At 31.0% G+C, this 23,669-nt stretch overlaps 2 protein-coding genes across 2 annotated transcripts; both read left to right on the top strand.

Annotated features, from left to right (window-relative positions):
* The first annotated feature begins 10,353 nt into the window (after positions 1–10,353).
* Positions 10,354–10,878, top strand: LOC130948740 (uncharacterized). Its single transcript, XM_057877596.1, has 2 exons — positions 10,354–10,558; positions 10,677–10,878. The coding sequence occupies exons 1-2, from the start codon at positions 10,406–10,408 to the stop codon at positions 10,869–10,871; spliced, it is 348 nt and encodes a 115-aa protein (XP_057733579.1). The 5' UTR covers positions 10,354–10,405; the 3' UTR covers positions 10,872–10,878.
* A 4,654-nt stretch (positions 10,879–15,532) lies between these two features.
* Positions 15,533–21,999, top strand: LOC130951561 (GDSL esterase/lipase At5g03610-like). The gene is made up of 5 exons (XM_057880242.1): positions 15,533–15,676; positions 15,755–15,949; positions 20,050–20,312; positions 21,070–21,379; positions 21,665–21,999. Exons 1-5 carry the CDS (start codon positions 15,604–15,606, stop codon positions 21,877–21,879), a joined length of 1,056 nt encoding a protein of 351 aa, XP_057736225.1. The 5' UTR covers positions 15,533–15,603; the 3' UTR covers positions 21,880–21,999.
* Positions 22,000–23,669: the final 1,670 nt, after the last annotated feature.

Below are 23,669 nucleotides of genomic sequence, written 5' to 3'. Positions count from 1 at the left end.
GGGTTCATCTTCTCCATTTTGAGGCTGTTGGTCTTGCTCCCCTTCAAATTCTTCTTCAATAAGTTCCAGATCAATGACATTCTCTTCCTTCATATGGTTATCGTTGTTGTTTTTAGTCACCTTGTATGTGTGATTTTTGTCACTTCTTTCTCTATATGTATTGTTGCTGTTATCATCTATTTGTTTGTCGTTGGCCATTTTTTCTGCGTGTTAGTCTGTGTTTTTTTTTTTTGGTGTATATCTCTCTTTGATATTTCTTTGTTGTGTGACTCCTTATTGTTTGCTTGCTATCTATTTCCATTATAGCATATCCTTTCTCCTTTGTTGGTTGGATAGTTTTCTTTTATTGTTCTGTGTGCTTCTCTGTCGTTCTAGTTTTCTTCACTTTTTTAAGAATTTCTTTTTTGTTGGCTTTATTAGTTGTCTCATTCCTTTTCCTCCATATGGCACAATATTTTTGTTCATGGTCAGCTTTACCACATGTAAGACATATTTGGTGAATTCCTTTGTATTTTACTTGATAAACTTTTTTATTCACCATATACCTTCCCAACAAAGGCTCGATTAAATCAACTTTTACACATAATTTAGCAAATTTTTTTCTGCATAAGTGTGAAGTGTTGTAATCTATCTTACATATTCGTTCTATTAGGCCTCCAATCTTCTTAAGAATCTTTTCATTGTAGAGTTATATAAGTAGTCCCGAAAGTCTTACCCATGCTGTAATTTTATCAATGGTGGTTAGGAGAGGGTTGAAATTAGGTTTCCAAAGCCTTACCATCAAGTAGTGATCATATATCTTCCATGTTCCTTCTAAAAGAGCAAAATCCAAGTCCTTTGGAGCATAAAACTTGACTAAGTAAAACTCCTTCCCAAGGTTTATAACATCGAGCTTAGCCAATCTTTCTTATAGGTTTTCAATCCTCCTTTTTATCGCTACATAACCAATTTTCATTCCTATAAGTTTAACAATGATGGATCTCCACCATGGTTTTCATAGTTCTCTATTGGCTTCCTCATTTAAAACTATATTGAATATCCCCTGACCTATATCTTCCACTGTAATATCCACCTTACTATGTTCTTTTTTCTGTTCTTCTTATCTCATTATCCATATTTCCTGTTTCAGGTACAACTTCCTCGTCCATCTCCTCTTCTTCGGAATCTAGAGTTTCATCTTCCAACTCTAGTGCTTCACCGGTCACCATATTAGCATAGGTCCGATTCTAATTTTCTTCTTCAATTTCGCGAGTCACCATGTCAGCGTATGTCCTGTTGCAACCTTCTCCTTCATTTCTGCCACTTCCTATACCAGTGTTAGTCTTGTTGTTAACTTCTTTTTCATTTTCTTGCATCCATTTCTCAACTCTTGGTACCAGAGCAGTGGTATCAGAGAAACCTTCTTTGCCTTTCTGCACCTTCTTAACACTTCGTTAAAGTAAGTCTTGTTATTGGTCTGTTGTTTTTTGTTCAGTTTGAGTGCAATCTCCAGTCATCTTGCCGGTTGGGGCGTTGAAGAAAGACGTTACTGAATATACAGTATGGAAAGAAAAAAGAAAAATGGGCTAGTTTCTATTTTATCAAATTATCAATATTGGTGCAAAACAACAAGACCCCAAAAACTTAGTCACTTTCTTTGCATGTAGGTCCTAACAAGGACAAACCCATTGGTAAAAGGCTTTTTATTTTTGTTGTAGAAGATAAACATATTTTTTTACAAGAGATTAAAAGAAAGAAAAGAATACCAGAAAAAAAGAACAACACCTAAGAGCTAAGGACGTAGTCCTGTTGAAGCAGCGCAGGCAAACTCCCCCAATACTTCTCCCACTTTAGCTGATGAACATTATTAGATGCTGCAAATCTTGCCAAAATATCAGCAACTTGGTTAGCATCTCTTTGAATAAAATTGATTTCAGCTCTTCAATTCCAGTTCAAGACCTCACTGACTTTAGATACTAGGGTGTACATAGGTCAGGTGAAGTTGAGTTCGTCTTGATCCGGATCTGACCCTAAATAATGATCGAGTCTATTTTTGAAATCTAATCCGGCCCTAGACCCATGAAATCTTACTATTTTCGGGTCACACTAAAATCAGATCTAAACTGATGAAGTTCGGGTCTTGATAAACTTTATGTCAAAAAATTATAATGCACTTCTTTATAAAAAAGAAAAAAAACATACTTGTTACCGAGAAGTTAATATCCATATTTAAACTTGAATTTGTCCAAAAATTCTAATTTCATATTTCTTTGATTTATTTTCTAATTCAACAAATATGATTAAAAATAAAATAATAAGCTTATAATTAATATCACATAATATTAGAATTAATATAAAATATATATATATATGTATACATTTTTTAGTTCTCTTAGGGCGCACATGAGCCGGTTAAAGTTGAATTCGCCTTGACCCAGATTCGATCCTAAATAATGACCGGATTTATTTTTGAGCCCCTTACCTGATCCTAAACCCTGTGAAATCATACCAAATTAACTCTCAAAGTATTCAGGTCTGAGCTGGACCATGTACATCCTTATTAGATACCAAATCATAGTAAGAGCTTTGAATCCTATTATTTCTTTCATTGATAAGGATAAAAGCCTCTAAGCAATTTGTCTCACAGATAATATCTCTAAACCCAGCTTCCCATGTGTTTTGTCGATTTTTAGCAAATCGATGGTGGTTCGATATCTAATGGTCTGGGAGCGAAACCTATTCCTCTTTGTGAGTACCAGTTTTATTTACATCAAAATCCATTCCTTTGACAATGACGAAGAATAAGGAATTAAGCTTTGCAGAAATTCGAAATGAATAATAAAACATAAAAGATTTGAATAAAAGGAAAATCAAATTACAGAAAGGAAAAGTGTTTGGAAAAATAAAGGGCAAATTAAAAGGTAAAGGCTAGAAAAGATAAAAGTTGCTGAATTTAAAGAAATCAAAATGACATTACAAAGAATATAAATTGCATGAAAAGAAAGTGACAGAGAATTTAAATGAAAAATAAAGACATGGAAGGAACCATTCAAAGAAAAAGACTTTTGACTGATTCAGAAAGTCGCTGGGGATGTGACTAAGTATGAGTGTTTTCTCTGAAAAGATTCTAACATTTGTTCTTTCGAGTCTTCTCTTATTTATAAGACTCTTCAACCAATCCGATTGAAATGTAACTTTCACGTACATTAATCCATGAGTAACCGTTTTTGCTCTTTGAGTGTTGTCTGTAACTGCCACCACCTATCTTCACCTATTAACTTCCTTTGATTGCTTCACTCTCTCTCAATGAGTCCTAGTCGATCAACATTCTCTCCTTCATTGATTGACTATTCTCATGAATCCAATGTAGTTATTCTCTACCTCAAAGTTTACAACTTGTTATTTTTTGACTAACAAATTGCATTGCTAACCTTTTCTTCGACACAGTTGACCTCAGTCGAGTTTGCCACTTCGACTTTCGTATTTGTATCAATTGATTAATAGATAGTACCTAACAGAGTACGTAATTAGTTTCAATTCAAAGTCAATTCTAACCTGTATTTGAAAGTTGATCAAAATATTTTGGCACTTGACAATGATCGAAATCTAACTTGTCGAATATTGACTTGTCAAAGAATTCAATAACATTTTTATCGAAAATATTATTTTTGATATAACACCATGCTAGAATTAAATCTCTCCATATTGCAAACAACTCGCTTCAAAATATAGATGCAAGAGGCAAAGAGCCAGTACAACCACACAACCAAGATCTCTTATTAGAATCACATAAAACACACTCAAAACCAGCAATAATAAAATAAAATAAAATATATTAGAGTAAAATTGGACTTTTCCAAAAATGAATGATCAGACTAAGAAAAACTGTCAAAAAATTAATAATAATTATTTTTTTCCAAATGGTACAAGAAGCATAACAAATCAAATTACATTTTGGACAAGCATCGTAGTTCGAGCTAGGCTCAAAACTTAGAAAGAAAAACATCAATCTATACAAAGGGATATACTCATCAAACTTGGGAACAAACTAAAACTAAAAGAATTATAGCATCTGTTGGGTATATGAAGATGGTAAGATGACAAAATCTTATATTTGTGTAGTGGTTTCAAGGCACGATTAGATCGCTTTCTTTAGAGAGATATTTGTCCCCACACTTAGTTGCTATAGGGTTGATGACAATACTCTCCCAAGATACAATGAAACCTAAGAATTTCTTAATTAGCAATAGTAAGAAATTCTCAACTCTCTTGAACAAAGAAAATCTCTTAATAGTAGAGTAAATTATACGCTTAGTACTACATTACTGAAATAGTGGATAAGGACTTATTTATACATATTGCACGTAGCAATTATGATTAGTTACGTATACAAATGGTTGTGTCATTTCTATTACCAATAGATACAATGTTTTGAATATATACAACTCTTAAAGAGTTGTGTCCCTTTAGCCAATAGACACAATTTTTGAACATACACAATCCTTAAAAGGTTGTGTCCCTTCAACCAAATGGTACAAAACGGTTAGTAACCGTTTATTAATATTAATAATATTAATAATAATATCAATAATATTAATTAATAATATTAATTAATCAAATTTGTAAATACCCTTCAATCCGCCACTATTTACAAAATTTAAATGTCATACAAGTATATGCATAAAGAATGTGTCACTAAGATTAAACATTCTTTTAGTGTAAATTTTAAAGTTCTAACGAAGTAATAAGTGTCTAATCGATTAAACCTATACTCCATATGCTAGTACCAAAAATCACACACATTACTTATACCCTCCAAGTTCAAGAGTTTACAATTTTAAGCACTTATATGGCCTTGTGCTCATCCTGGTTTCATGAATATTTACGAGAATAAAATCTCTAAAATTCTCGATTAGAGCGGCACCACTCTTATATTCATATAGGTGGAATCTTTTGATAGATAATATTATCATTTCATTAAGAGTTTAAACTCACCCTCCTAATTTATTGTAAATAGCACTAAATCTTATACCTTAGTGCTCTAATTGCTAAATAACTTGTTATTACCCATTAAACCTTGAAACTAGTGGTCTACTAGAATAAGGTTGGGTTTTCATCATTTAGCAATAATAGGTTTTAATCCCATTTTAGCAGTAGTTTCTTTGATTTTATCCCTTGACAAACCTTTAGTCAAAGGGTCTGCTAAATTTTTTTGAGATCTTACATAAGTGATGGTAATTACACCATCATCTATTAGTTGCCTCACAAATTCATGTCTCAAACTTATATGTCTAGACTTTTCATTATAAACCTTATTATATGCTCGAGACATGGTTGATTCACTATCACAGAAGATTGAAATGGCTGTCGTCTACTGTGGCCACAGCTTTATATCATATAACAAATTTCTTAACCATTCCGCTTCTTTACCTGCGGCTGATAAAGCTACAAACTCAGCCTCCATAGTAGAATATGTAATACATGTTTGTTTCTTTGAGGCCCAACTTATTGCTCCACCACCTATGGTGAAAATCCATCCTGAAGTGGATTTGTTATCACTAAGATTTGTAATCCAACTTGCGTCGGAATAACCTTCTAAAACTGCGGGATAATCATTATAATGTAATCCCAAGTTTATGGTTTTCTTGAGATAACCAAGAACTCTTGTTATAGCTTTCCAATGTTGATTGCTAAGCTTTCCTGTAAACCTTGATAATTTGTACACAGCAAATGCTATATCAGGTCTAGTACAATGCATTGCATACATTAAACTTCCTATAGCACTAGCATATTCTAATTGTGCTATAGGTCTTCCCATGTTTCCTTCTAATTTAAGATTAGGATCATACGGCGTATTGGATTCTTTAATTGTGAGATGATCAAACTTTTCCAATACCTTTTTAATATAATGAGATTGACTTAAAGTAAAGCCAACTTCATTCTTATGTACCTTTATGCCTAATATTGTATCAACTTCATTCAAATCCTTCATCTTGAATTTAGAAGTTAGATACTCCTTCGTTATACGACTTCCTTCTAAATTTGTTCCGATGATTAACATATCATCAACATATAAACAAATAATTACTCCATAATCTTTAGTAAATTTTGAGTAAATACATTTATCCGCACTATTATGTGAGAAGCCATTTGATAACACCACTGAATCAAACTTCTCATGCCATTGTTTAGGCGCTTGTTTTAGCCCATACAAAGACTTAATTAATTTGCAAACTTTCTTTTCATTTCCGGGTAGCACATAGCCTTCCGGTTGCTCCATATAAATTTCTTCATTAAGATCTCCATTTAGAAAAGCCGTTTTAACATCCATTTGATGTATATGAAGCTTATGTATGGATGCTAATGCTATAAGAGCCCTAATAGAAGTCATTCTTACCACAAGTGCGTAGGTATCAAAATAGTCTAGACCTTCTTGTTGTCTAAACCCGTTGGCTACTAACCTTGCTTTAAAGGTTTGTAATGAACCATCAGTACTATACTTTTTTCTAAATACCCACTTACATCCTATAGGCTTTGATCCTGGAGGCAAATCAACCAAGACCCAAGTATTGTTAGATAATATTGAGTCCATTTCATCATTTATTGCTTCTTTCCAAAAAGCAGAATCCCTTGAAGCCATAGCCTCTTTGAATGTTTGAGGATCACCCTCTATGTTCATAACAATAGGAATCTTGTTTGTTACAGAATTCCTAGTTCCTTCTACCAAAAAGGTGATAGCCTGAGAAGAAATAAAATCTGGACCCAAGTCCTTTTCTTTTCTTACTCTCAAGCTCTTCCTTGGTTCAATAAACTCTTTGTCGCTTAGACGTTTATTATTTATTTCTTGTGAAATATTAGTATCATTTTGGGGATACTCTGAATTAGAAGTTGAATCATTGATAAATTTATTTTCAATAAATTCTACTTCTCTTGATTCAACAACTACATTAGACACTAAGTCTAATATTCTATATGCTTTAGAATTTTGAGCAAATCCTATAAAAGTGCCTTTTATGGCTCTTGGCCCCAATTTGGTTCTCTTTTGATCAGGAACTTGATAAAAGGCTAAACACCCCCACACTTTAAGATAATTTAAATTAGGTTTCCTTCCTTTCCAAATTTCATAAGGAGAAACCTTTCTATGTCTTGATGATATCCTATTATGGATATGACATGATGTCAATAATGCTTCACCCCACAAATTGTAAGGCAATTTTGCATTTAGTAACATTGAATTAACCATATCCACTAAGGTACGGTTTTTTCTTTCCGCCAAACCATTTTTGTTGTAGAGTATATGGAGCGGAAGATTCATGCACAATACCATATAATTCACAAAAGTGATCAAATTCATTAGAAAAATATTCTTCACCTTGTAATAATTCAAGGATCACCACTTGTAGATCACGAAGTCTACTTACAAGAATTTGTAATTCATGAATTTGATCCATAATAACATTCATAATAAATTCAAAATATTTCATCATAGTAAACTTATCTGTTCCTTGTCGTTTAGTATTGTACTTTTCTTCCAAAGATTTTCAAATCTCCAATGGTGATTGAATTAACATATGACCTCGACGTACAATAGTATCTGCATCATGTTTCTTCTTCAATTGAACAATCTTTTCTTCCTCTTCCATTGTGGAACTTCTAGCAGCATGTCTTTGGGTCAAATCACATATGCAAGATTGAGAACCGAAAGAAGGAACATCATCTTGTCCTTCCAACGGTTGAAGTTTGTTCCATCAAAGCGATCTAACTTGACAAACTCTTGATTCATGACCTTGAACGTGATGTTTTGATCTTGTGCCATTTTCAAGAAATATCTCTCTAAAATTGTTGGGTATATGAAGATGGTAAGATGACAAAATCCTATATTTGTGTAGTGGTTTCAAGGCACGATTAGATCGCTTTCTTTAGAGAGATATTTGTCCCCACACTTAGTTGCTATAGGGTTGATGACAATACTCTCCCAAGATACAATGAAACCTAAGAATTTCTTAATTAGCAATAGTAAGAAATTCTCAACTCTCTTGAACAAAGAAAATCTCTTAATAGTAGAGTAAATTGTACACTTAGTACTATATTACTGAAATAGTGGACAAGGACTTATTTATACATATTGCACGTAGCAATTATGATTAGTTACGTATACAAATGGTTGTGTCATTTCTATTACCAATAGATACAATGTTTTGAACATATACAACTCTTAAAGAATTGTGTCCCTTTAGCCAATAAATACAATATTTTGAACATACACAATCCTTAAAAAGTTGTGTCCCTTCAACCAAATAGTACAAAACAGTTAGTAACCGTTTATTAATATTAATAATATTAATAATAATATCAATAATATTAATAATATTAATTAATTAAATTTGTAAATACCCTTTAACATCATCACAAAAGGACATTGATTAAATTACAGCTGCACATTTACTACTCACCGGATGTGCAAAAACAATCAAGGTGTACTATCTCAGATGATAAAAAATTTTCCAACATTCTTGTAGCGATGATCTGCAATTTCAGAAAGAGCAAGCACTAAACACCTTCAAGCATTTTGATTTTTATCTTTTCGTTCTTAAAACTTTTATCGAATATCTTATTTTTCTACTTTATTTTTATGTAAAAAGCAAAAGACAAACTTAACGAGGAATCAATGCAAAACTTTGAAAGGAAAAAGATAAGAGAGATAGATAAGAAAAATTATAAAAAATATTGTTTAAGAATAATATACAAAATTTTGTTTCTGTTATGTAAAAATAAATCATTTAAGTTGATAAAAGAAAAGAATTAAACCTTTTAAATATTAAATGCTATATGGGTTTTTATTTTCCTGTCTGATTCATGTTCATGCTATATAGCAATTTGTTAGGTTTAGTATTTGTCATAATATAATAATTTTAATATATATAATCTATAAAGTATTGGTTAATGAAATGCAAATACTAAACTAGGACCCCGGCCCCCTCTAAAAGAAAAAAGAAATTAATTATTTCTGTATTTTAATATTGGAAGGAGGATCCTCGATCTTTAATAGATTCCCTTATTTAACTTTTGGTATCAAGTAAAATAAAGTATTCAAGTTAAAAATTTAGTGAAAAATGAAAATGGATAATCTCAATTTGATGATAAGGATCTTACATCATATTCATTAGAAGATTATTCCATGCATATGTTTCAGATTTTTAATCATATGATAAGATTGACCCACACAATTAAAATGGTGAAATAAAATTATTTATTTTAAATTGCATTTAGTTTTTTTTGTCTTGTTCAAAAATTTTTACAAAATAGTAGTAAAGTCGAAATGTTTAAAAATATTAAGAATAAAATTGATAAAAAAAGGATAAAATTTAGAAGTAATATAATTGAAATAAAACATTGAAAAAAAAAGAATATTTTTTTCCTCATAGTATTGCTTAGTTAAAAAGTCTTATAAGTACGCTTGTTAAGAAGAAAATAATAAATTCTTTTTTTTATTATTAATTTCTTTTAATAATATTCTTAATTAATGCCTTTAAACCATTTGCCAACAAAAATAACAATAACAAATGTATTGTAATGAGGAAGTGTTAATATGGAAAAGAATCAGTGAAAAATGATAGATGATGAATCCTTTTAAATGCAAGGAGATCGAGTTTGGCATTGTTCCATTCCATTTATGCCATCAAATAAATTATATTTTTACGTGTAGTTATATTAATATAAAATTAATAATTAAAAATTATTAAAAATTATTAAATAAAATAATAAATTTAATTAAATTATTATTTAATAATTTTTAGTTATTAATTTTATATAAAATAACCATAAGTAAATTTTTGTATTATATATATATATATATATATATATATATATATATATATATAAGTTGATTATGTTAGGTATGTATTTAAATTAGTTATTAAAATTATTAATGAATTATAGTTTAAATGGCATAATTATTTTATTTTTATCTAAAAGTTTCGGTTCGAATCTCGCTTTTAATTTTAAATTATTAAATTTCAAAATCAGCTATTAATATTAGAATATAAATATATATAAAAAATAAATTAAATTTTATATATTTATATATAAATATATTGACAATTATTTTTAATGGTCACCAAATAACATTTTTTTTATATAGGGTAAACTATTATTTTGGTCCCTTACGTTTGGGGTGAATTCTATTTTAGTCCCCAACGTTTAAACTGTTCTATTTAAATCCTAAAAAGATTTGATTTGCATCAATCAAGTCCTTCCGTTAAGTGGGTGTCAAATTATTGACGCCGTGTCCGACGTGGCAAAGTTGGCAGTTTGCCTGTAGTTAACAGTTGGAATTGGAAGCAGGAAAAAAAAAAGAAAATGAAATGCTGTCCAGTCCAATAAGTAAACCCTAATCCCCAAAGATGATGTTCTTCGTCTGCTGAGAATGGCTACCCAGTCGTCCTCCCAAGGTTCGCGTAGCAGCACCAAGAGTCGTGGGAGAAGGAGGACTTGCTTCTGTGGAGAGAGACCGGTATTGCGCACGTCATCTACAGCGGAGAACCCAGGAAGAAGATTCTGGGGCTGCGTCAACTTTCAGGTGAGTCTCATCTTTTCTGTCTCCTGTTTGAAAATAGCATTGGGTGTTAGTGTTTGAAGGATCTGAAGTGTTTGGTGTGTTTGTGCTGGTGTGTTCGTGTTGGTTTGGTTGAGAACAGATAGGAGATGGATGCGATTATTTTGCTTGGGCAGAGCCTGAAGGACAAGATCCACAAATTCAAAGACTGAAGAACAAAGCAAGCTCGTTGAAAGAAGAACTGCAGAAAGCTGAAAGGAAGTTTGCATTGGCACTTGGTGTTGGAATTCTTGGATGGACACTGGCTGGGCTGCTGCTATGTGATCGACTCAATTGAGGTTTAGGGGGTTAGCATTTTATTTATTTTTGCCATTCTGTTGTTGTCCCCTGGTTTGTAGGGAATGTCAATTGTTTAGGGATTGAAAAAATTGACATACAGTTGGGTGATAACAGTGATGTAAAGAGAATGAAATTTTTTTGTGGCTGTGTCTGTAAAGCCATTTGCTGTAAACATTGTAAGGTTTTTGATTGAAATGAATAGCAATGAGTTCCTGTATTGTGACATACATTATTTGGCTCTGTACAAGTTTATTTCAGTTTCATCTACTAATAAAAACAAGGCTTAATTTGCCAATTCACATAACTTTGCTGCTGAAAATTCATGTAATTCATTAGATAATGGAGAAGTCTTAAAGTAGCTTCTCTTAACCATAACAATATCCAAACAAGCCTTAAATATAACCATGAAAAGGTAACAACACAAAAGAGATCTACATGACAGTAGAAGTCTTAAAGTAGGGTATCTAAAGTATCACAGGGATATTAGCCCTTGGTCATTGACAGATTCATTACAAAACAGATGGAATCACTAAAATCTACTATGTTCTTCATCCCAATGCCTTCCAGGCCCTAGGTGGTGTTTTTGCCATGAACCTCAGGATCCTCCTAGATGGGCTAGTGACTGTTGCTGTTGATGGTTGTGGTTGACTGGCACTGCTGCTGCATCTAGCTCTCTTGGATGATGTCTGTGACTCCTGGCTTCCTCCAACTTGTGTACTACTCTTCCTCTTTGACTGAACTCTTGTTGCTGGCTGTGTTGTTGTCTTGGCAGGGATCTTGTTGGGTTTTGGAGTCCTAGTTGTGCCAGCCCCTTTCTTGGATTGTGCAGTTGCATTCTGCTATAAACAGTAACAACAAATTGGGTTAATGGGACAGTATAAACATTCACATGTAAGGAATTCAAATCAAATTGACTATAAACAACTTTACCTTTTTTGCTGCGGCCTCCATCTTACGTTTTCTAGGGCAGGTTCTTTTGTTGTGACCAAGTGCAAAACAATATGAACATTTTTGTTGCTGTCCAGTCCTGGCTAACTTAGACAGTGGTCCATTGTTGCGTGGCTCATCACCAGTCTTGTTCCTCCTCAGTTTTGGGCGCCCTATTGGTTTCCTAAACACTGGTGGCAGCACATCATCATTCTCAGTCCGGGACCAGAGATTTGGTCCATTCAGTGGGTAGATTACATGTTGGTAGCAGTCCACGTAGGTCTCTTTCCTATAACACTTGTTGACATAGTTCTTAACATCTAGACACATTTTTCTAATGCAGCTCATGGCATGCTCACAAGGGTAACCTGTTAGTTGAAATTTTCTACAGGAGCACTCATGTAAGTTTAAGTCCACAACAAACTTGGCTCTATTACCCTGACTGCTAGACACTTCATATTTGTCCCTACCAGCATATATGGCCAGCCACTCCCCACCCTTATCAAACTCCCTTTCAATTTTCTTGTTTATTTTTGGCAATATTTCTCCGGCATATGTTACTATACTTTGCCTGTTATCAGACCACCTATTCATTAGATAAACCCTAATGTCTTCTAGCATAGACACAATCGGTTTCTCTCTAGCCTCTACAATAACAGAGTTAAAACACTCACACATGTTGTTAACAAGTGTATTAACTCTAGGAAAATAATTAAACCTGGACTTGCTCCAATACTTGGCAGGGATCTCCATGAGATGATTATAAGCTCCTTGATCAACCTGCTGAATCTCCTTCATCCTCCTCTCCCATTCCTGGACATATGTTGCCTTTGCAGCCTTCCACATCATCATCTTTAGCTGAACACCTGGGAACCTTTTTCTGAAGTTGCTATATAAGTGCCTGACACAAAAACGGTGGTCTATGCCAGGCAGCAACTCATCAAAGGTTGGGATCAATCCCTTTGAAGCAGAATTTAAAAACATCACCAGTCAATAACAGCAAGACATGAATTAAAGAAAGAATTAATTACACAAGTTTAGGTTGAGAGTTACCTTTTGTTGGTCGCTCATGAATGTACACCATCTGATCTTATCAACTCCCAAATCATCACACAGATTCAACAAAAACCATCTCCACGAATCTTTCGTCTCTGCTTCAACAACAGCATAGGCAATTGGCAGGATCTGATCATTGGGGTCCCATCCAATTGCTGTTAGCAATTGACCCCCATATGGAGTCTTGATGAAGCATCCATCAAGGCCAATCATGGGTCTGCACACCATGAAACTCCGTTTACAAGCTTTCAAGCAGATATAGATCCTCTGAAATCGTGGTCTCAGGTCCGTACCAGGAGGTGGTGTCTCTAGCTCAAATTCAGGAGGTCTCTCCACTTGTATTTGAACAGTGGACCCTGGATTAGACCTTAGTAACTCCGCAGCATAGTCATGAATCCTCCTATATTGCTCTCCATAGGTACCATTAATTTCATCCAGGGCTTGCTGCTTCACTCTGGCAGCTTTGGTCATTGTGAGATCCACATTCCACTTGCTATGAGCCTTCTTTATCAAACTTCTCAACTTGATTTTCGGGTTTTCACAGATCTTCTTCATAAAAGCCTTACTTAGCCACTGAGAACTCATTATACCAATCTTGGTGGCCTTAGAGCATGTGTGTTTTTTGTAACAGCTTGTCAGTTGCCATGAATCCTCTCTCTTCATCTTATGGCAGTAAGCAAACCACTTGCAGCCTTCTTTGCAAACAGCTTTGCACCTGTGGCTATCACACTTCGAGAACCATATTCCTCTGCCACTGTGCACGGCATAGCTCGTTACACATTCCTTAAAAGCATTCCTATCTACGTACATTGTCCCAACCTCCCATTTATACTCCTTCATATTCTTCAATCCCTTATACGCCGGGTACCTCCTGAACAAGGGATCCCCTTCATCATCACTTACAGGGACATCCCACAACCCCTCACTGTCATACCCATCATCCTCATCCCTTAATCCAGCAGCCACCACTTGCTCTTTACCCTTATTAACACTGCCACTTTGCTCTCCTTGTTCTCTCTCAGTTGGAACACTCTGTTTCGGCCTTTGAGGATCTTTTGTAGTTGTGACTTCAACATCATACAAACCCCCATCAGCATTCCAATCATCATCGCTGTCATCAAATGCAACCTGCAAATCAGTATCTCCAGAGCTATTTTCACTCCATTTTTCATCACTGTCCCCCTCATCATCAATTCCTGGCTGGTAGTCATCATCCTCAGATTCTTCATCACCTGAGAAATCTGACCCCTCTGACCTCTCTTCATCACCATCCTCCAGCACATCATTCTGGGCTTTTGTCACCACATTGGGCTTCTCACCCACCTTGGCCTGAGCAAGAGATTGGGCCTTGTGCAACACAATTGGACCAGGCCCAATAGTGTCTGCAGTGGGTGCAGCAGCCTCATCACCATCTATCTCTTCAACTTCCTCAATAGTGCAGCCTTTCCTAGTAGTAGCAGTAGCATCTTTGTGAACAACAAAAAGCTCCACCATGTTGTCCCTCATTCCAATTCTAGCCATGTCCATGGCATCCTTGTCTGTGTGAAGCATCCTCAACCCTACATCTGTTTCATCGTTCAGAGACTTATACCACATTGCAGCGATATTCTCTACCACATATCCCTATTCGAGCACTATCTCCATAGCCTCGAACCTGCTCCACCTATCTTCATCACAGTAGTCCACTATCGAAGTCTCACCCCCCACATAGTGTAAAGGTTCACCATCAAACCCAAACTTCCCCCCATGGTGTATCTTGACACTAAAATAGCTCATCTCTCGACCAAACTGTTACACAAACACAATACACTTCATAAAATTCTCACATTGACCAACAACAACAGAAATGCATAAATAAAATCACTAGGGCAAAATAAAAACTTCCAAAACAGAACAAGAAACGAATATGAAACTATAAAACAAAACAATCACACATCAACATACATCATTACATATAAACCCGCATTAAGATGAAAACCAAATGGGTTCAGAAGATTTGACAATGGAATACCTGACACGATCTTCTCCCGGAAAGCAACGGTTTCAAACCCACTACTGCTGTGGAGCTTAAACGTAACTGAACGACAATGTCACTTCTCTGGCTGCGAATCGCAAGCTTTCAGTGACTAGTGGTAGGGTTTCTGGCTTTTCCTTTGCGTTTCGTGCTTCACAAGAAGAAGAAGAAGTAGAAGAAGAAGAGTCAGGGTAAGCAGCATGCGTTATGTCCAAGGGCGGGAAGGCTTACACGTTTACTAACCACTATCACCTCTTCCTTGCCACGTCGGACACGGCGTCAATAATTTGACACCCACTTAACGGAAGGACTTGATTGATGCAAATCAAATCTTTTTAGAATTTAAATAGAACAGTTTAAACGTTGGGGACTAAAATAGAATTCACCCCAAACGTAGGGGACCAAAATAATAGTTTACCCTTTTATATAAGTTGAAGTAATTTAATAATTAACTTTTGGTATATATAATTTTTTATGTAAAAACTTAAATTCGTTTTATGAAAAATTTTATAGTTAAAAATTATTAAATAATAATTTAATATTATTAAATAATAATTTAATTAAATCTGTCATATATTATTTATGAGCTGTAATCTATCACCTGAGGTTTTTCAACTATTTATACAACTTTACTGCCTCGCCTAGATGTGTGGAAGCAAACGCGGAAATGATGCTTTGCTAGTACTCTCTCTCATCATTCAAAATCAAAAGCTCATCACACATCACAGTCCCAATGAGGAAGAAGCAATCTCCATTCATAATCACCATCACAACCCTTTTTGTTCTCCTCCTCTCCATCTTCACAGGTACAGCTCAAATCAAAGCAATATGATTCTTAGCTTTACTTGTTGGTTTTCATTCCATTGATAATTGTTATGGAACAGTGGAAGGGGCTAAGAAGACATATGGGGTGGTTGGCAGCAGCAATGGGAATGTGAAATTGTTTGTGTTTGGGGATTCATACGTAGACACTGGCAATTTCATTCACTCGCAGTCGTATAAGCCTCCCTGCGGAATCACATTTCCTGGCCATCCTGGCGGAAGATTTTGCGACGGTCGTGTCCTCACCGATTATCTTGGTAACTGCTACGAAACATTCTCAACATTAATTATATTTCTGCGTCCTCATTCTTCTTTTTCAATGCTCATAGAAATGGTAAAAACGTGATCCATTTTTCGTTTCCTCTTTCATTCCCTTTAATTAATTAAGTTGCCTTTGTTTTGTCATTGAAAAAAATGTTATATTAACTTTTTATAATTAAATATGATAGATATTTTGAATTTGAGTTTAGTTACATGGTCATTTAAATACTAATGAAATTCTCTTGGATGATTTCTCATTTAAAAAATATAGAAACTAACTTTTATTTAGTTAAAATTAGTTAATTTTAGAATTTAGAATTATAATTTAAGTTTTATGATTAAAAATTTACGATTGGAAAAGTCTAAGGGGCAAACAGATTTGTTAATTCCGCTAGCATCATTTAGCCAGCAAAATAAAAATGAAATGAGTGATTTTCCACCATTAGATGAAATTTTACACCATTAAATACACTATTAATGACTAATTGATGACTATAATTCAAAAAATCTGTTGATCCCTAACACTCCTCTTTACGATTTAGAGTTTAAAATTTAAAATAGACATAGTATCTTTAGAAAAATTAATTAATATTGACTAAAAAATATTAATTACTTTACATTATTCTTTTTCATTGAATGAATTTGAAAATTAATTATATAATAATACATGATTTTAGATGTTTGAATAAAAATTTTATAGTATGAAAGTTAAATTCTTTAAATTTATTACATAATTTGTATAATTATAAATTTCTCTCATTTGTATATATAAAGTATTTGAGTATAGTTGTTAAAATTGTACTTTTGAATAATATTTTTCCTTTTGTTATTATGGATGATGTCATATTTGCTGCTATAGTATTTTTATAATTAATAATAAAATATGATAATAAACTAAGAAAAAGCGATAAATGATTCTTATTTTTAAATAGATCATTTTACTATCTCATTAGATAAATTATATTATTTTACAATGAAATTAATCTAAGAAATTTTATATTTGATATTTTCTTTTTAATAAATACTCTCATCAAACAAATTAATTTATCGTTTATCTGATCTATTGTTTTTTACCTATATATATATATATATATATATATATATATATTAAACAAATAAAATCTCTAATAAATTTTATTATAACACAATTAATTATTCTTAAAATTTTATGTCTACTTCTGCAATATCTCCATCTTCTTTTCATTGTGATGATGACATCAATGATTTCAAGAAGAAAAAGACAACTACATAATTTAATAAAATTAAACCACTTCTAAAATGTCAAAGTGATGATAAATTAAACGGCAAGATATTGGAATGGCGCCAAAAAAGATTGGGTACTTGTTACGCAAGAAATTCATATGTTACAACTTACAACAAGGATAAATGTGTAAAGAAAAACTAGATTATTAGGATTCTACTATCATAGATACACAGTTAAGTTGAAAGTGAGTCGAGTTGAGTTAAGCTAAGTTGAGTTAGACTAAACTCAAACTCGACTCATAAAAATTGAGTTTGACTCACGCTTCAACTCATTAACAATTGAGCCTATTTTTGAAGTTCAAGTTTGGTTCACTGAAAGTTCACGAGCTAGCTCGAGCTCACGAGCTGTCTCAAATAATAGAAACATAAATACATAATCCATAATTTTATATCAATAAATTATAACTTATATATTTTAAAAATTATTTTAAAAAATTAATTTTATATATTATTATCTATCAATAAATTATAAATTTTTTTATTTATGTCCTATATCAAAATTATATGTAAAAAATAAATATAAAATTTTAAATAATTAAGATCATTAATATATATATAAAATTATATATTATTATTTCATATGTTTATATATAATATTAAAAGTATAGATTAAATGCATATAGAATATGTGTATTAATATATATATATAAAATAAGCTCACGAGCTAATGAGCTGAGTTTATCCAATCTCAAATTAGGTCCATTTAATTTATGAGCTCAATTTTAAGTTCAAACTTGGCTCACTAATTCACGAGTTTATAGCTTATCGAGCTATTAACGAATCGAGATCGAGTTAGTTCATGAGCTGGCTTAACTCACTTCTAGCTTTAAATACAGTATCGAAGATTATGTTATATTTCTTGAACGATATTTTCTTTTTCATCTAAAAAAATATATTTTTCTTTAAATCAATGTGTCTTTTTACAAGTATATTTAATTTTATTTAGAATATAGTGTATCTTTTTTGCTCTGAAATTTTTGAAGAATATATAAAAAATATTTCTAATATTTAATTCAATTTAATTTTATTTTTTAAATAAATTTTTACTTTATTCTTTTGTTAAGTTTTTATGGGTAAAATTAGTCAAGATAAATCATTCCACCCTCTTATTAAGTCTTAATTAGTAACCATATAGCTCTTCGATTTCGAGGAAAGAATGGCAAGAGTGAATCCTTGAGAAGCTGAATCAAAGAACTAATATTCTTGCTATCCAATTCAAGACAATCTCTTATTTAATGACCTTCCACCACCTCTCTTAACACGCCGTGCAAGGTGCAACAACATAAAAAGATTAAGAAAGATTGGAGGTTCAATTTATTAGAATTTACCTCTCACGTGTCTTTAAGGTATATGTTGAAATTATAAAACAAAATTTTTTTTATTAAAAATTTTCAAAAATTTAAATTTTTACTATATTTAGTTTATATTTATTAAATAAAAATATTTAAATTTTTTAATAATAATAAATTTATTATGTGTTCTAAAAATAATTTTAAAATTTATTATTTTTATTTAGTAATTAATTGATAATATTTAAAGATTAAAAATATTTTATTAAATTATTAGACTAAAAAAATTAATTTAATTACTAAAAATATTGAACAAAAATAATAAATTTTAGTAAATTTTAAACTTTTAACTAAAAATACTTAAGATATTATAAACCAAACCAAGCCTACGTGTATGTTACTTGAACTGGATTGGATCTTGGGTTAGAATTAAATTGGATTGATTTCTGAAAAAGCAAAATTATCCAAAAAATAAATATGTAACTGGGCTACTTGATTAATTGTAGGTGGGTTCATTCAACAATTGTTTTGAATTAATTGAGTTGAGTCCATTTAATGTCTTATTTTTAAAGGTCTAATTTTAGAAGAAAAATCCATCAATTTAAGTCAAATAAATAAATTAACCTAAGACTGATCGAGAGAAAGAGATTAAATTAAAGATCTATATTATTTTTGGTGTGAAGTGTATAAAATTGAATTATACTTTAGTATCTCATTTTTTTTTTACAAAGTTAGAAGTGAAATTCGAATCTGTAATTTTTAGGTGAGTATAGAAAGATTATGTTATTTAAATTGTAGCTCGTTGGCTACTTTAGTATCTCATTTGATTTAAGATAAATATGAAATCAAATAAGAATATTTACTAAAATACTCTTAATTATAAAATTTTTGTTAAAATTTTAGTTTTTATCTAAAAAATTTTAGTCTTTTGTGTCCTTACGTCTTGAAGATACTAAAAAGATTGAGATTTTGTTATCTAAAATTGAAATTTTAATTTTAATTTTTGACCCTCAAATATAATATTGAATTTCAGTTTTCAGAAATAAACATTACCAAAAGATATCAGACCGTTAGAGAAGATGATAATGAATGAGAGAAAATGTGAGAATGATGATGAAATTATAAAGGAATCACTTTTAAAATTAATCATATATATATATATATATATATTAAAAATTATTTATTAATATAGAATATACTAAAATATAAAATATAGAATATATTTATTAATATAGAATATACTAAAATATAAAATATATATTAAAAATTATTTAAATAATATATATATATATTTATATATAAATATATGATAACTGATTTAATAATTGATGTAAGTTATATTCATAATAATATTTTTGTTTTGGATTAATTTATGTTGATTGATTTTGACCATAAAAAAATTTAATAATTAATAAAATTATATATATAATATTTTAAAATTTTTAAATATATATATATATATATATATATATATATATATATACCTTTTTATATATTTTCGTTGTTTCTTGTGAAGTGTTTCATATCATTTACGTTCCATGTAGCTTTGTACCTGAAAATTGATTCACCCATACCAAACGCATATAGAAATGCATCAAACATTCAAAATGGAATTAACTTTGCCTATGGAGGAACTGGGGTATTTGATACCCATATTGATGGACCAAATTTGACTGCACAAATCAACACATTTGAGCAGCTAATTCAACAAAATCTCTACACCAAAACAGACCTTCAATCTTCCTTCGCTCTTGTCAACGCCGGTGGTAATGATTATACCGCACATATACAACATGGCAGCTTCTTTGTAAGTACTAATTTTGTCTACCAATATATAATTTTTTTGTTTCTTTGTTGTGTCTAACTATTATTTTTTAAAACAACCATATTATATGTATACAATAAATTAATCATCAGATATAAAATACATTAGAAGAAATATTAGGAGCCATCATAATTTATTATTTTTAGTCATCATTTAGCCATCAATTTAATTTTTTTAATCTAATAATCCAACGACATACTTTATCACACACCTTTAAATATTAATAAATAATTGATGGTTAAAAATAATAAATTCTGACTCTTTAGTATTTTTCTTAAAATATAAAAAATATATTAAAATAATGAGTTAATCAACATATATATTATATATCAATCATGTTACATATAAACTAAAATCAACCACTAAAATTAGTTATTAATATAAAATACATATTAAAATATAAAATATATATTAAAAATAAATTAAACAATACATATATTTATATATAAATATATAATAATTAATTTTTAATAAATAATTTTAATATACAAATAATATTTTTAGTTATTTATAATACTAAGAAAACAAAAAATAGTTAAATTTTATCTTATTTAATAATTAATAAGTATTAAATAAAATAAATTTAAATTTTTTATTATTACTAAATATTTTTTTATTAAATATAAATATAAATATAATAATTAATTTGATAACTAATTTTTAATATACACGTATATATTTATAATATTGTTTATGTTGAGGATATTATTGTTAAAGAAGTGTTGTTTGGGATGTGTAGGACATACCAAAATTCACTAAATCCCTTGTGGAGCAACTGGCAAGAGATATTAAACGAATCCAAAGCTTGGGAGTGGGGAAAGTGGCAGTGTCGCTAATACAACCAATGGGGTGTTTGCCTGAGCTAACTGTCATAGATATGCATATGAATTGCATTGACCTTGTTAACAAAGTCTCCCAAAACCACAACCAACTGTTGAATGATGCGATCAAACAGTTCAACACTCAAGCTGGTAAAACCGTTTTGGTAACACTAGACCTCTACAACGCTTTCCTCTCCGCAATTGATACAATGCACAAAGCACACGATAGTATGTTCTCTCTCATTCCCTTTCATGATTGTAACTAACACTTGATATAATGGTTAAAAAATATATTATATGTTATTTTATAATCAAATTCATTCAAGTATTTTTTTTTATGTCCATTTTTTTCTCCAATTAAAATTTCTAATTATTAATCTTTAAACTATTGGACCGACTTGGTTAAATTTGATTATCAAAATGAATTAGTCGTATAATATTATCGAAAACTTAAATATGTTAATGTATAACTATATAATTTTTTTTTTTATCTCTCCTCATTATTATGTACAGGAAACTCAAGCTTGATGAATCCATTGGAGGAGTGTTGTGTGGCAAACATGGGACATGAATGTGGGGATGTGGATGAGAAAGGAGCAAAACAATATAAAGTATGTCAAAATCCTAGTCTTGCATTCTTCTGGGACACCGTTCACCCGTCACAAAATGGTTGGAACGCAATCTTCACTTTGTTGCAACCTTCTATAGCCCAATTCACACTACTGTAAAAACTTGGTGTCATATATGAAATTCTATTCTGTTTTTGCTTTTAAGTTTAGAATCCTCATCAGCAGCACTGTAAAATCCTAAACTAGAATATGGTTTAGTTACTAATTTATAATAATGTTTGAGAGATAATAAAATTTTAGAGATAATAAATATGTAATTATGGATATTATGTATAAAAAATTATAGATGTTATGTTATAAAAATAACTCTAGATATTATTTTTCTAACATTGTGATAATTTATTATATGTCGAGCATCAATACGACGTGGTTAGCTATTTATTTTATATTTTTCTGTTAAGCTATCCTTGTCATCACTTTCTTGTATGGACAATCTGGTTTACAATTGAATAATGTCACACAAATATTAGTTAGTAAAATTTGTTAAGAATTAATATTAAATTGAGGAGGGAAAATAGTAAAGACCACGCTTCACTTAAGATAATCCTAATTAAAATGTGTTTTTATAACTAAGTCTCTGATCAAGTTCACAAGAAATTACTGTTTTTGATTTATTTTTAATTTTAATTTAATTCATATAAAATTAAATTATGTAAAAATAATACAAAAATTTTGGAAGAGAAGGAAAAAAAGAAAAAAAATATGATATCTTAGTAATTCGATTAGTTGAAAAAAAGAGGGAAAAACTTGAAAAAGGAAATTTAATTAGTTGAAAAAATCTTTGTTCAACGAACACTATTGATTGAGTAAACAGCCCCCTCCCCTCCCCCTCAACCGATAAACGTCTGAGGTCAAAGTCTTTAAGACCAATTCAAGTGAAGAAAACAAAATTAAAAAATGATCTCCTCAATTCGTTCATCTTCTTATTTTTTATTTTTCTATAAACTTGGTATTATACTGCATAATTGATGTAAATATAATTTATTTTTATTTAAAGAGAAAATATATTGCGATATGTTGACATCCCATAACAGTACAAAAAAGATATTTTAAAAGGTAACAAACAAAAAGATAAAACAGAAATAAAAGTATTAATTAACATAATTTATAGAGCCCACGTCTAAATAAATTAGTAATGTATGGAACCATATTTAATGTACATGTTCATCATAAGTTCAAAAAATACTGAATTAAAACTACATTTTTAATATAAAAACCAATTTATCAAAAATCATATTTTTTAGTTTAGTTTGGTTTTAAAATTAAATGATATTGGTTTCATCAAATAGTGTCTATTTTTTTTTTCAAAATCGCTCCTATATATACAAGATATAACATACATAAAAATAAATTTATTATATTATTTTAAAAATTTATCTTGTACTAATTATTACATCAGAGAAAAAACAATAGCCATAGTATGCTTGAGAGATAGAATGAATACTATTCCGTGGATTACCTGAAACCGAATGATGATTGGGCTTATTTGTAAGACTCAAGTGCTCAAGAAAGGTGATCTTCGACTTGTTCTAGTCAGAGAGTCGCCATCTAAGTTGTGTGTTTGAAAGGATGGGGGCTGGTACCTGCAAGACACTTCAATGCCTAAGTCAGCAAGGGGTTAAGTAGGTTTAAGTATATTGGAACTTAAATGTACCTGAGTATGTCAAGTTATTTATAGGAGATGAGTCAATAATTACCACTGAAGTAATTCCACTTCTAATGGTGAATAACCGCCCCTTTATCTTGACGTTGTTGAGATCTCTCTTCTAAAAGTAGTTGAGAGATTCGAAAAAGTAGTTACTCTTGTGGGTAGGAATGGATTGCCTGTTTCCATCGAATCTGACCTCTTTAGGAGGTTGGATGAGTGTTAGAGCTCATCCTTGTAGTTG

Source organism: Arachis stenosperma, chromosome 9 (genome assembly GCF_014773155.1).
Source record: "Arachis stenosperma cultivar V10309 chromosome 9, arast.V10309.gnm1.PFL2, whole genome shotgun sequence".
NCBI classification, from domain to species: domain Eukaryota; kingdom Viridiplantae; phylum Streptophyta; class Magnoliopsida; order Fabales; family Fabaceae; genus Arachis; species Arachis stenosperma.
The sequence above is the reverse complement of the archived record's forward strand: the minus strand, read 5'-3'. Positions and strand labels throughout refer to the sequence as shown.